General features: G+C 48.2%; 1 protein-coding gene across 1 annotated transcript; it reads right to left on the reverse strand.

Annotated features, from left to right (window-relative positions):
• Nucleotides 1-2,599: 2,599 nt before the first annotated feature.
• On the reverse strand, nt 2,600-8,650 carry PRND (prion like protein doppel). Its single transcript, XM_060613043.3, has 2 exons — nt 8,543-8,650; nt 2,600-6,513 (listed from the first exon to the last, which is right to left on the reverse strand). The coding sequence occupies exon 2, from the start codon at nt 6,500-6,502 to the stop codon at nt 5,966-5,968; it is 537 nt and encodes a 178-aa protein (XP_060469026.2). The 5' UTR covers nt 6,503-6,513; nt 8,543-8,650; the 3' UTR covers nt 2,600-5,965.
• Between the last annotated feature and the right edge of the window lie 4,968 nt (nt 8,651-13,618).

Genomic DNA, 13,618 nt, shown 5'->3' on the forward strand with positions numbered 1-13,618 from the left:
CTGTGAAGCAATTTCAGGAATTGAAGACGAGAGATCAAGTATTATAACCAAAGATGCTTCCACTGATCTTGCTCAGAAAATTCCAAGGGTTTGGGGAGCTGTGAGCCAAGAACCAAGGATGAAGACCAAATATATATGAGAAATGTATTTTGGTCATCTAGATGACCAAAATCTTATAAATCACAATGTTGCAGATGGTATAATTCCTTCATTTTGTTTTTGATTGCTAAGTAGCCCTGAGTCAAAACAGCCAGTTAAAACAAATTAGGAGCTCTAATTGTGGATTTGGAAATTCAAGTACAACACAGCTGATATAGGAATTTCCAGGACCCTACTTCTCTCTGCTTAGTTCTTGAAATTCTCTCTCCTTGGTGTTGAGGGTTGTTTCTAGAACCCGGAGCCCTGGGGGCATAACACCCCCACCCTGTTGGATGCTGACGGCACCTCTGATAAACCCACATGTGTAATTCTCTCTGTGGATGGTATTTTCTCCTAGGCCCCTGCCCTCTCCCCCAACCTCCCACTCTTACCCACCTCCCTCCATCCAGAAAGGCCAGCTGTGGTAGGTTCTCTGACCCTGACCTATTTGTAGCTTCCTCAAGTTCCTCTCTGGCCTTCTGCCAATTTCCTTCCACAATTTATAGTGAAGCCTGCTAGAGTTAAAGCAATCTTATTGTTTAAGAAAGCAATGCTTTCCCACAAAAAGATTTCCATTAAAATAAGATCTGGGAATTCCAAGGGCTGACCAGGTGGGTGGGTGGTGGGTAGAGATAAGACATTCTGACCAGGGTAGGGGAAGTAGCTTGAGGACGCAGTGACACTTAAACATTGAAAGAAAAGCTCTTTTTTTTGGGGGGGGGGGGGGTCAGTTCTGGACTGGGTGTAGCCACCAGAAAGATCCCTTTAGACAGGGAATGGTTAGTACATGGGACTTATGCAGTCTGAGGCCTCCCATGGGTCCAGGTGAAGCCTCCCATTTGACAAGAGCAACAGCTAAATCTGATGAGTAGACTTTGAATGGTCTGGGATGGGCTTAGAGGTGTCCCAGAGACATAATGCCTTCTCGTTTCACTGGGAATGTTTGATTTATTCTTTTTGCAGGTGCCCGTCATTCCCAGTGACATGGAAGTTTGGCTCCCTTCCCTTCCAAGGGGAAACTGGGTGCCCGGCTGTAACCCATCTGCTGCCAGAGGAAGGGTATGAGAGGAAGGCGCCGCCTGCCGTGTCCGGCTGCACGGTCTTGGGGCAGAATGAGCACACACGCCCGGCACGAGCTGGGTTTGCTAGAGCAGCGTCTGAGCTTTCCGCTGGGGGAAAAGAAATTTGCCAGGATGCCGTGTCTGTGCGTCTCCTCGATCACCCGCTCAGTGTGCGTGGCCTATCACTGCCTGTGTGGGGGCACACGGCCCCCGCTCTTCATCTTTCAGTTGAGACCATGGCAGGCTCCAGAAGGTGACACACAGCGACACACAGGCATCTTAGGGTGTCCTTGTCCAGCCACACACAGCACATGAAGAAAACATGTTGGGTGGAAAGGCAAGAAGTGACCAAATCTCAAGGTGTGACGTAGGACCGGGGGCGCCTGACCCAATGGGCCTCCGCCCCAAGTTCATCTCTTCTTATCAGCAAGCTTGAGGGAGAGAGTGTAAACGGCTCACGACAAACTCATGGCTGCTGCCTGGGACACATCTCGTGAAGACCACGGGGTGAGGTCTAAATTTTGCAGAGCGCATCCTAAGCGAGATGGGGAGCGAAGGCTTCTGGGAGATGCTGGCCGTCTGCAGGGGCCCTGAAGCCAGGAGCGGCCCCGGCTACTTGAACAGTGTGCTTGACGCCCGGTGCTTTTGGTCTTTATCTCCTAGAGGGCATTCTCACTGGAATGCAGATAATTTACCCCGGATTAATAAAAAGGCCAGGACCGGGGTGCCTGGGTGGCTCGGTTGGTTGAGCATCCGACTTCGGCTCAGGTCATGATCTCTCGGTCTGTGAGTTCAAGCCCCACGTCGGGCTCTGTGCTGACAGCTCACAGCCTGGAGCCTGCTTTAGATTCTGTATCCCCCTCTCTCTGCCCCTCCCTTGCTCATGCTGTCTCTCTCTCTCTCTCTCTCTCTCAAAAATAAATAAACATTAAAAAAATAATAAATCTTTCTAAAAAACAAGGCCAGGACCAAACTTCACCCCACGCCTCCCTGGCCTTCAGGGAGCACGGAGTTGTGCAAATATACCACCCTCTAAAGCCCAAACCTATATAGCCTGCTTTCCAGGCTTCTCATCTGGATGTTTGAGCGAAAAGCCAGATTTAAAATAGGAATTGCTAACAGTTTTAGGATTTTCAAATGGTGCTGGTGGTCAGAAGTTACTTGGCAGGATCTGGATGTGCTGTCTGCAAAGGAAAGAAGGTACTCGAGCGGCATTTGCAGCAAAGACAGGTTCTTACACTTAAGTGACATAAAAACCCTTACAGGTTAGCACCGTCCAGGGCAGGCAGGAATGAGAATTGCTCCAGCAACGTAGGAACATGATCTAGCCATATCTAGAAAAATTTAAATTATTTATATTGAAACTATTCCACAGAAATAAAAGCCACACTTTGCAAGGCTGTATGTACAAGGATGTTTATTGTTTGCAGTGGCAAAAAAAACCTGCAGGTCCATCAGCAAGGAAGTGATCAAATCAGCCAGGGTCTATCTACACCATGGAATATTACACGGCAATCTGAAAGGACACATTAGCTAACCAGCTCGCTGTTGAACTGGAAAGAGGTTCATGAGGCAGTGTGAAGTTATAAATCAAACTGCGGAGGAATAAATGTGATATGTACAATCATAGTGTTTTTTAAAGGAGCAATCAAATTAAAAAAACCCTCCCTTGTATACCTAAGCACAGTGAAAATGTGGAGGTTGCACAGCAGGCAGGAGGGAGAGAATGGGTTGGGAAAGGTAGGGGGAGGCAAGAACTAAAACACGGCACAAAAATGAAAAAAGCATAGAATAAAGTCCAGAGAATATTTGGAATATAAAAGCTACATCGTTACTGCAAATATGTACACATGTATATGCAAATACTAAGGCCTAGGAGGTAAGAGGGCAAAAAACGAAAACAATGACTTCATCAGATGCTGGGATTGCCGGCAATCGGATTTCCATTGTCATTTGAATGTCACTTTTACAATAAGCACATTTGGAAGAGTCAACACTTGGAGGGGCTGAGAATGCAATGTTAGCGAAATTATTCACATTTAGAATGACTGTATCAAGAATAATTCGGAGGTCCCTTACAATGTGTTACACACAGTAGGTGTTGGGCAACCTTTTGCTAAAGTGAAAAACCGAAGCCTTCCCTTGACCTCATAATTCGTAAACATCAGCAAGGATGTTCAAGCACATATAGTCTCAATTAAAAGCTTCGTGAATAATGTCTGCATTTGAATCACCATGTACAAATTCCCTTCACGCCCCACTTAAATCTGGTGTCTGGAACTGTTAATGAAATGAGAAAAGACAGCAATTATAGAAAATGTACTATGTTGTGACCTGTTTTCACCTAAGAAATGAAGTCATTTTGCTTCTGTGCCTGTGTGTGCCCTTATGGTTAGTTACACTCAGCAGGGCTGGGCTGAAATTTTCAACATCAGCCTGTAAGTAGTTTCTTTCTTTCTTTCTTTCTTTCTTTCTTTCTTTTTCTTTCCTTTCTTTTCTGTCTTTCCTTCTCTTTCTTTCTTTCAACATCAGCCTGTAAGTAGTTTCTTTCTTTCTTTCTTTCTTTCTTTCTTTCTTTTCTTTTCTTTTTTTAAAAAAAAATTTTTTTTTAACGTTTATTTATTTTTGAGACAGAGCATGAACAGGGGAGGGGCAGAGAGAGAGGGAGACACAGAATCCGAAGCAGGCTCCAGGCTCTGAGCTGTCAGCACAGAGCCAGACGCGGGGCTTGAACTCACGGACCGTGAGATCATGACCTGAGCCGAAGTCGGACGCTTAACCGACCGAGCCACCCAGGCGCCCCCCTTCTTTTCTTTCCTTTTCTTTTCTTTCTTTCTTTCTTTCTTTCTTTCTTTCTTTCTTTCTTTCTTCCTGTTCCTTCCTTCCTTCCTTCTTTCCTTCCATTCTTCCTTCTGTCTTTCTTGCTATTGTTATTATTAAAAAAATAAAAATAAAAAATGGACAGGGAAGAAATGACCCACATGGCTTATACTTCTATCTTGTGCTCTGCTCAAGAATCCAACAAGACTGTGGAAGCGGAAGGTGGGCACAGTGCTGGCCGTCTGAGAACTAAGGCCTTCTGGCCTCCTCCATCCCACCCTCCTCCTCCTCGGTGCAGATTCAGGGCAGGGGCTAGGCCCCCAGGCTCCCAGGGGAAAGCTGCTACCCTGGGCTGCCCCACCCCCAAGTCCTCCACTGGCTTTCCGTGTATTTAAACCTTCCAAAAGTATCCTTGAGAAGAACGCTGATAGCAGTGGAGGCTCAGAACAAGAGGTACCATTATCAACATTCATGTTTTAAAATACTTAGGATACACTGTCTGAGAATGCACATTTTTCTCCCCTTACAGACTCTCTTTAAAGGAGAATTGATAATATTCAGCAGCTGGTGCGTCCAAATATGGTTCAACAATTCCTGGGGAGGAGGGGGTTCTCTAAATGCACCCCAGAGGGTCTCTTGGGGCATCTTAGAGCATTAGATTCATTATTTGTACTTAAGCCGTATTCATATTTTGTAATATATTTATTTTTAACTAATATTAACTACTAGCATTTTGTAATATCTATATGTAACTAATAAGTAGATAATAAGTGGCATATCTCCTCTTGCTTAGGGCATGAGTGAGTTCTTTGTCGGGTCTCCCTAAAGATGTAGCTTCTCTTGAACCTTTTTGGCAAGGAATTATTTTTTTGTAGAGCTAAGTGGTTCACAGAAATGACGGCCCCTCACCGAAGTGGGAGTAAAAAAGCAGCCAGAAATTGGCACGGTACCCGTGTAAAGGGAGTATATTTAAAGATTCTCATATGCATATACACAGAGAGATACAGAAAGGGCTGGGGGAACGAACATTAGAAAGCAAACATGTCCATTAAAAATACTTTCTCAAATCCAGACAACAGTTCAGAGCCAGGAACAGCAAATACTTATCCTTCTTGTGAAAAACAAAAACAAAAAGAAAAACACCAAAACCAGAACAAAACACAACAAAAACCTTTGTGCCGTGGTCACATCCTGCTGTGCATCTTGTCTGCTCTGGGAACCAGCCTGGCAAGATCGCCTTACCCTGTGATTTCTGGGCCTTTGTCTAGCTTTACTTCTGTGTCCCCTTAATCCCTTTCTTGTATCTTAGTTTGATGAGAAGAATTAAATAAAACCTCCATGTAACCAGGTATTAAGATACATGGCCATCAGTTCAGACCGTTTCGTATTTCCAAAAGTGGGGTTTCTGTGGTTTCGCCAGAAATCTGTGTTTGGGTTTGGGTCTTGCGAGCAGTAAGGAAGGGATCACAAGACAGCTCTGGGATTGCACAGAGCGGAAAATCTGGGGTGAGACAAGCCAGAATTGAATTTTGGCTCTGCCACTCTCCAGCCGCTTCACTTGTTGGAGCCTCCGTTTCCTCATCTGTACAGTGGGAATAGCACCTACCTCTAAGAGGGGTCCGGAAATACTGTGACGCGCGTGGCACGGTCCCTGGCTCGTTCTCTTATCTGTTCACCCAACATTTACTGCGGAAGATGGTGTGCCAGACCCTCCACTGGGACCTGAGAATGTGGTGATTAAAAGGCCGCCCTTCGGTAGAGCCTGGAGGGGATTGGTACCCACACATTTATCAAAAGCAGACGGGTACCCGTGGGAATACTTGGTTCCTCAGTACCTTCGGGACACATGGGGGTTTGGGTCTGGAGGAGAGGAACTGGGATAACTCAGTGGCTTGCTCACCGCCCCCCCCCCCCCCATCCCCGTGGCTGCCAGCCTGCCTGCAAGCTTATGTCACAATAAACCAAATGAAAACCAGCGGGCAGAGCATCACAGGCTGGTCTAGGGTGACCCGAAGTCCCGCTCCCCTTTCCAACCAAAAATCACAGTGCTTGACAGAGCAGAGCTCCCTGATCAGCCGCCACAGGACCCGCTGGTAAAGCTTGTCGTCTTGTTTCTCGCGGGACAGCTCCTCCTGGTTGGCCACCTGGGTGGCATTGATGCAGCTGGTGACAAACTTCTCCTTGGTCACGTTGGCCTCGGAGCAGCCATTGTAGTGGATCCCATCGGGGAACTGCCAGTAGTTGGCCTCGTAGTACCTGTTGCCTTCAGCGCCAAGGTCGATATCAAGCTTCCGGCCCTGCCTGATGAAGGCCCCAGGGCGGATCTCAGCCGTGTGCGCCTCCGTGACCTGGGAGATGCTGGGCAAAGTCTTCCGGTTCCACTTGATTCTGTGCTTTATGCCTCTTGCCTTGACTGCCGAGAGCTGGCTGAACAGCAGGACGCAGACAATGGCCAACCAGCATCCGCCCAGATGCTTCCTCATTGTGTCAGGATCTGCAATAGCAAAGGCTGGGACGGTTACTTTCTCTGGTGGGGTTCCCGGGCTCTCCTGCCCCCCTCCTGTGTGCAGGAGATTTTAAGCAAGGAATGCAACCTCACGCCGTTCACATTTTCCAAAACCATAATAGTTTTCCCATGCTCCGGTTGTACTGGTTAAGCCAATCCCCAGTTTCTTGCTTTTGCCTGAAATTATATGCACTTAGGGCAGAGATCTGGTTTTCTCATACAGATAAGAAGCTACAACTGGCAATTATAAAGCCTTTGAATATGCATGGGAAAATAAATGAGTAATGACATAATACGTATAGGTTTTCTTTGGTGTTCCCAAGTCTTTGAAATCAAGGGATCTCTGGAGGAAAGCACCCAGAAGAGTCGGAACCCCAGGCTTCCGTGCACAGACTGTATTCTTAACCTTCCCTTTTTATTCTCTGTTGCCCTAAGCTGGCTCTGGCCCTGGTGCATTCTGCTATGCATTCAAAGAAAGTCACCTGGCTGCTGACCCTAAAGGGCTTTATGGTAATGACGGGGAGAGAGAGAGACGGAAGCGTGGCCAGGAGACCCCTGCCTCCTGTGTCAAGGGGTCAAGATGTGTTATAGACGACGCTCCCAGTCTCACCCCTGGGGGCGGCGTGACCCCACCCTCCCCGTCGCCTAGCTTTTTATTGAGCACTTACTGAGTGGCAGCCATTGGCATCGACTAGCTTAATTCTCACGTGGGGTAGGTACGTTATCATTCCCATCTTCTGAAAGTTGTGCTGGGTTTCAGAGTAGGTAAGTCACTGGCCCAAGGCTGCACACTAATGGGTGGGGGATTCGAATCCAGGTCTGTCTGACACTGTTCCCATGTGCCCAGTTTCCATGCATCATGGCCTTTCTGGGCTGCAGGAGGGAACGGTGCTTAGATTTTGTGCTTTTGACTCACCGGGCACGGAGGGCAGCACCGACGGCCCCCAAGCTGAGCAAAGAGCAGGGCTCGTGAGGAATTTCAGAGGAGATGAGGGCCTGGGGGAGAGCCGAGGGTCCAGGGTCAAGGTGGCCCCTGGGCATCTGAAGGGCTGCTGATGACATCAGGGGATATTCCCCCTTCCCTCAGCCCCCGAGTCTGGTAGTTTGTCACATCTGGCTCCTGAAACTACAATAGCTATTGTGGAAATCTACTTCCCAAGGTCAACTGTTCAGGGCATTCCAGGACCTGGACCCTTGTCGATGTGGATCAGAAACACAGGAACAGTGACCATAGCCGGGCGTGCTTACGCCGTGTCCTAGATGAAGTTTTACGTGAGTCCATTCGTGCCAGAGCTGAAGGAGGTGGAAAAGTTAGCTTGTTTAGCCCCTAACACCTGCTCCCTGCAATATTCCCAAAGTGACTAGTCCACCTCTGCTAAAATGTTCAACTCCAGTGTGATGCTGGTTCTTATGTAGGAAAAAAGGCAAAACGCAAGCACAGTGCAGTCCCCTCTGGATGCCTGGTGACCTCTCTTTCCCTGCAGGCATGGTCTAGTCTCTGGCCCAGGGAGGGCATGAGTGCGCCCGGCAGCAGCCTGAGCACCCAGGCTTCTGGCACCTGACCCCCAACTGCTCCCTAATCACAGTGACCTCAGACCAGCCTTCTCCAAAGAGAGCCGAGCATGAAGCGAACATTCATTAATCACACCCCGTGCCCTCAGCCCAGACTCCTTGGTAGGAGAAATGTTAAATAAGAATAATAACACAAATTACAGGTGTGTCAAACTAAAGACACAAAAGCACAGAGATCTCGAGAAAGAAATTCATGTTCATGGACAAGAGTGTGAAAGCACAAAGAAAATCCCAACCAGCCAACCGTAAAATAGCATTTTATTGTCAACACCAGAAGCAGACACGCAACACCAGTGATGCCCAACATTCCTATGTGTCCCCTGACTGGGGACCCACGCCAGGGGGTGGAAGAAAAGAAATCCCGGCACGGTTTGCAGTCTGATTAGAAATGAGCAACCCTGACCACAGAAATGGAACCCAGCGCGAACTCTGGCTCCCCACCTACCTTGGGATCTCTCTGGAAGTGTGTCTCTGGAGCCTCAGCAGCAGTGTCCTCCAGGGCACGGTCCTGCCTATGTAGGAACTGCAGGGGGAGGCGGCATCCCCGCTGCTCTCCAAATATGGCAGCCCTCCCCTCCCGGGCAGGACCAATCAGGGGTTCCCAGCCCCTCCTCTGCCTTGAGGATAGACCTTCTCATCACTCTCTACTAATAAACATCATGTGAAGATCTTGACAAAGTTCAGAAAGACTTGAGAGTTACTTTTGATTTTACTCTCTTTTCTTTTATGTTTGTCTGTATGTATTTACTTATTTACTTAGCTGTTACCAGTTTATCACAAAGGACATTATAAAGGAAACAAATGAACAGCCAGATGAAGTTCGTAGGGCAAGGTCTGGAGGGTTCCAGTTGTCCCCATGGAGTCCCCACGGAGTGTGGGGGCACTATATCCCTGAATGTTGATGAGTTCACCAACCCAGAAGCTCTTCAAACCCCTCTGTGCCAGTAACGGGGACACAAGCCATATATTATAACCAAAGATACTTCTATCCCCCCCCCGCCCCCCGGCCTCACTCAGGAAATTCACAGGTTTTAGAAGCTCTGTGCCAAGAACTGGGACCATTGCTATATCACAATGCCCCAGCTGGATAGGTGAATGGATACATCTGTCCAGAGTCTGGTTAGGGCTATTTTTAAGGCTGGTATTTTGAGAGGTGCCTTGTAGAACTGGAATGAGCAGTGTTAGAAGGAAAACACTTTCCCACCAGTATCTACAACAGAGGGTGTTGCTGGATATGCATGCTGTCCTACACCTAAAGCCCAGCTTCAGATAGCAAGGGGGCTTTTGCTGGACAGCCTCTGTGGCCAGGGTCTGGTTGGGAAGAGGGTGAGAGATCAGCCAGGCCACAGGTCCCCTCCCAGTGGAGACTGCCAGAGAGTGAGGTACCCCACTCCCTTTGCGGAGGTAGAAAAGCAGGGTTCTAGAGGGACCTGCGAGAGGCCTGGCCAGCATTTTAGGTTTTTGGTCCATGTAGGAATGCCTGAGCTGCCGAATTAATCCAAGGCCAAAAAGTCAAGATCTATGGAAACCCACAGGACAGAGACACATGGAGATGAAACCGACACTGTTCAAAGACGGCTGGGAGTTTTCTCAAGAGCAGAGGGGAGAGGATCTGAAGAACCAGCCACTCCAGGCAGGAGGGGCCGTGCGCAGTTATCTGGTGACCATTCCTTGTACAAAAGGGACTTACTCTGGTGTCCCGGTTACAGTTATTACTGTCATGCGAGATCAAAAGTAAATTCTGGAGGAAAGAACGGCGTGAGATTAGCCTGTAAATGGAATGTGATCTATATCCCGAATGCCCAGCGATGTTGGCTGGATTCACCTCAAAGCCCTTTTGCGAATAAGCTGAATCAGTTGTCCCAGGATGACCAGCAGATGGCGCCATGAGGTTACAAAGACCTCTTACCCTGGAGGTGGGAAACTCCCGAGGTCAATGCTGCCCCTGCAGGGATTTGGGTCCTCCAGTTGGGCCTTTCTTTCTCCTCTGCCTTTACTTTTAAATTTTATTTCACTTCCTTCTTTTGTAAGGCTTTTAAGAAAATGTTTTATTTTATTTTTGAGAGAGAGGAGAGAGAGAGAGAGACAGAGAGAGCACGAGCAGGGGAGGGACAGAGAGAGAAGGAGATACAGAATTCAAAGCCGCTCAGAGCCTGACATGGGTTCGAACTCATGAACCGCGAGATCATGACCTCAGCCGAAGTCAGCCGCTTAACCAACTGAGCCTAGGTGCCTCTATTTCATTAACTTAAGAAAAAAAACCTTTCCATTTTCTTTCTAGAATCAGAGACTTTTTGGTCCTGTGAACACACACACACTTCAGTATTGCAAACTTACTTTAGACTATTTGCAAAATGCCGAAGAGAAGAAGTAAAACAAAACAAAACAAACAAACAAACAAACAAACAAAAACCATGTTAATATTTCACTATCCAGAGACAAGGGTCATAATTAGGGTTTGGGGTGTTTAGAGCTGGAAAGAGCTCCGAATACTCCAGCTCAGCTCCTTCACATTGTGAAGTCATGGGACCAGATAGGCTCAAGGCCACCCAGCCCCACGGGCAGTGCTGCCCTCCCATCGCGGGCCCATTGCCCTGAACTCTGTGTACTGTCCACCCTGCCCGTCCTCATCGGGTGCGAGCACCTCCAGGCCCCTCCATTCTTCTTCTTTCTAGTCTTTTCCTGAGGAGGACTTTGCCCAGAAGGTGGTGGGAGGTTGGTGCAGAGCTGATGAGGCTGCAGATTCCTCTCGTCAGCAAACAAAGAGGCACAGAAGAACAGGGAAGACTGTGGAAATGTTCGAGAAGATGGGAGGGGCTCTGGAAGCTGCAAACAAGTCGAGAAAACTGTTACCCGGACTCAGAGAGTGCAGGACTGCCCCAATCCTGCCTGACACCGGGTCCCCGCCTACAAGGATGTACAAACAAGCAGCCGAGGAATTAGTGAGAGACCATTAGTCTCTATGTGAGCCGAGAGGCCAGGTTCGAGGGAATTGTGTCTTCTGGCATCGAGAGTTGTATGAGGAATATCATTGAATGTGGAGCATCCTTGATTAAACAGGGAGAACAAGACTGATCCCACAGGGTTGGGTGCTCCATGATGCAAGGGACTCTGATGGATTTCTCTAGAATGTATGAGCAGCAGAAAATTATGTGGATACAAAAAAAAAAAAAAAAATCAACAGAGAAAGGCTGAGGTCCAGAATGCACTAGTGGGTCATTATGATTTCAGCTCCTAGTTCAATTAGATCTTGACCTTTGGAGGGCATTTCTAAATAGAGCGGGCTTTAAGACACAAGGTGCCATGCCAAACTGTACCCGGAAGGGTTAGTGAGTAGGAAGATCACCCACTATATCTTGGCTTCTTGAAGAGAAGTCTGTTATGTGCTTGGACTATATGCTGTGCCAAAGGAGGGATAAGGCCAGCTAAAACAGCTCATGGCCTAATGGCAGAACTGAAACGTGTTTCAGAAAATAATACTGATGAGATAGCTGTGTAGCTGTCTAGCTGCACTCAAGTTCTTTCTTTCTTTCTTCTTTCCTTTTTTTTTTATTATTATTATTTATTTTTGAAAGAGAGAGACAGGGTGCCAGCAGGGAAGGGGCAGGGAGAGAGGGAGACACAGAATCCAAAGCAGGCTCCAGGCTCTGAGCTGTTAGCACAGAGCCCGACGCGGGGCTCGAACTCACAAGCCGCGAGATCATGACCTGAACTGAAGTCGGATGTTTAACTGACTGAGCCACCCAGGCGCCTCATCAATTTCTTTCTTTTTTCCTGGAGTCTACTATTCGCAGAAAGCTGAACATATCCTAAGGGCACAGCATTGTGCATTTTTACAAACTGAACACACCCGTGTAACCTACACCCAGAAAAATAAACCGAACGTGACTGCACCCCCTAAGCCTCTTTGTCTCCCCGTTGGGTCCCTGCCCTCCCGCCTATGCTGACCACTGTGCCGACTCCTTACGTCCTAGATGAGCTCCGCCTACGGTTGTACTTGGTATAGAGAGAATTATGTAAATGAGAATGTTTTGTGTCTGCCTTGCTCAGCTTGGGTCTTGTAGAGTCACCTGCATTGTCAGTTGCCCGTTCCATTGGGACACTCCTCCACAATTTTCTTCTCGGTTCCCCTGGCGGTGGGCATTTGGGTGGTTTCTGGTTTGGGCTCTCGCAAAGAGTGTTACTGTGAACATTCTGACATGTGCTTTTTGGTGGAATGGGATTGCTTTTGTGTCGTGTGTGAACTCTGAGGGGTAGACTTGCTGGGTCCTAAAATATGCCTGTGTGCAGCTTTTGTATTCTTAGAATTCTGATTATTGCTTTGGGCAGATTTTAAATATCACCTTCCGGGGCACCTGGGTGGCTCAGTTGGTTGAGTGTTTGACTTCAGCTCAGGTCATGATCTCGAGGTTTGTGAATTCGAGCCCCGCGTTGGGCTCGCTGTTGTCGATATGGAGCCCACTTCAGATCTGCTGTCCCCACCTTCTCTCTGTGCCCCTCCCCCGCTCATGCTCTCTCCCTGTCAAAAATAAATAAAACATTTTTAAAAATCTTTAAAAAGACCACCTTCTCCTATAGTTTGCCCACTCTTTTCTTTTTTTTTTTCTTTTTTTTCTTTTTATTTGCTAATGTTTATTTACTTTTGAGACAGAGACAGAGCGTGAGCAGGGGAGGGGCAGAGAGAGGGAGACACAGAGTCTGAAACAGGCTCCAGGCTCTGAGCTGTCAGCACAGAGCCCGACGCGGGGCTCAAACTCACGGACCGTGAGATCATGACCTGAGCCGAAGTCGTCTGCTCAACCGACTGAGCCACCCAGGCACCCCTACTCTTTTCTTAATCACAGACAAGTGTCTTCCTTTGGGGGTCCCATAGCTCTCGCCACAGAGCCAAATAGTCATACAGGGCACCCTTGCTGTTTATGGGCTCATTTGAGCTCCCAGAAGTCAAAGGACCATGTTTCACTTGTCCCACACATAGCACAGTGCCTAGGATCTAGAAGCACAGGAATTCCCTCATATCCCTTCCTATCTGTGACTTGGTTGAGGACAGTATAGCCAGAGTCACACACGGGTCACAGCTGCCAAGGCGGGCCGTGTGCCAGGAGGCAGGCCGAACCCTCCAAATCACAGCAGGTCACACACAGAGGCAGCAAGAGGAAATTTTACAGGGTTAAATGCAACAGTTTTAGAATTTGTTTTTGAAAAATCAAGGGCAGCATGTGAAGAGCTATCATGGCAGGAGCCGGCATTCTGTTGGCATTTAACTGTCTAGAAGTGTAACCGGAGGCCACAGAGGAAGCACATGCTTTGTCATTTCCCCTGTAGTCCCCTGCCCTTCCCTGCCCAGATGGCAGCAGGTGCTGGGCACCGGGTTGTGTGGAGTTGACTCAGGGCAGGGAGGTGTGATGACGTGTGCGGGGCAGGGGGTGCGGAAGGGTTGGGAGCTGAGGAATCTCATGGCATATCAGGGAAAGCTGAAGGCGGTTACTCATCTTGCGTCCCCAAATGTTCGTGGAATAGG

The sequence above is a fragment of the Panthera onca genome, chromosome A3, assembly GCF_046562875.1.
Source record: "Panthera onca isolate mPanOnc1 chromosome A3, mPanOnc1 haplotype 2, whole genome shotgun sequence".
In the NCBI taxonomy this organism is placed as follows: domain Eukaryota; kingdom Metazoa; phylum Chordata; class Mammalia; order Carnivora; family Felidae; genus Panthera; species Panthera onca.

Coding starts and splice junctions, on each gene's coding strand:
- PRND (XM_060613043.3), bottom strand. CDS start 6,502: ATGAGGAAGCATCTGGGCGGATGCTGGTTGGCCATTGTCTGCGTCCTG.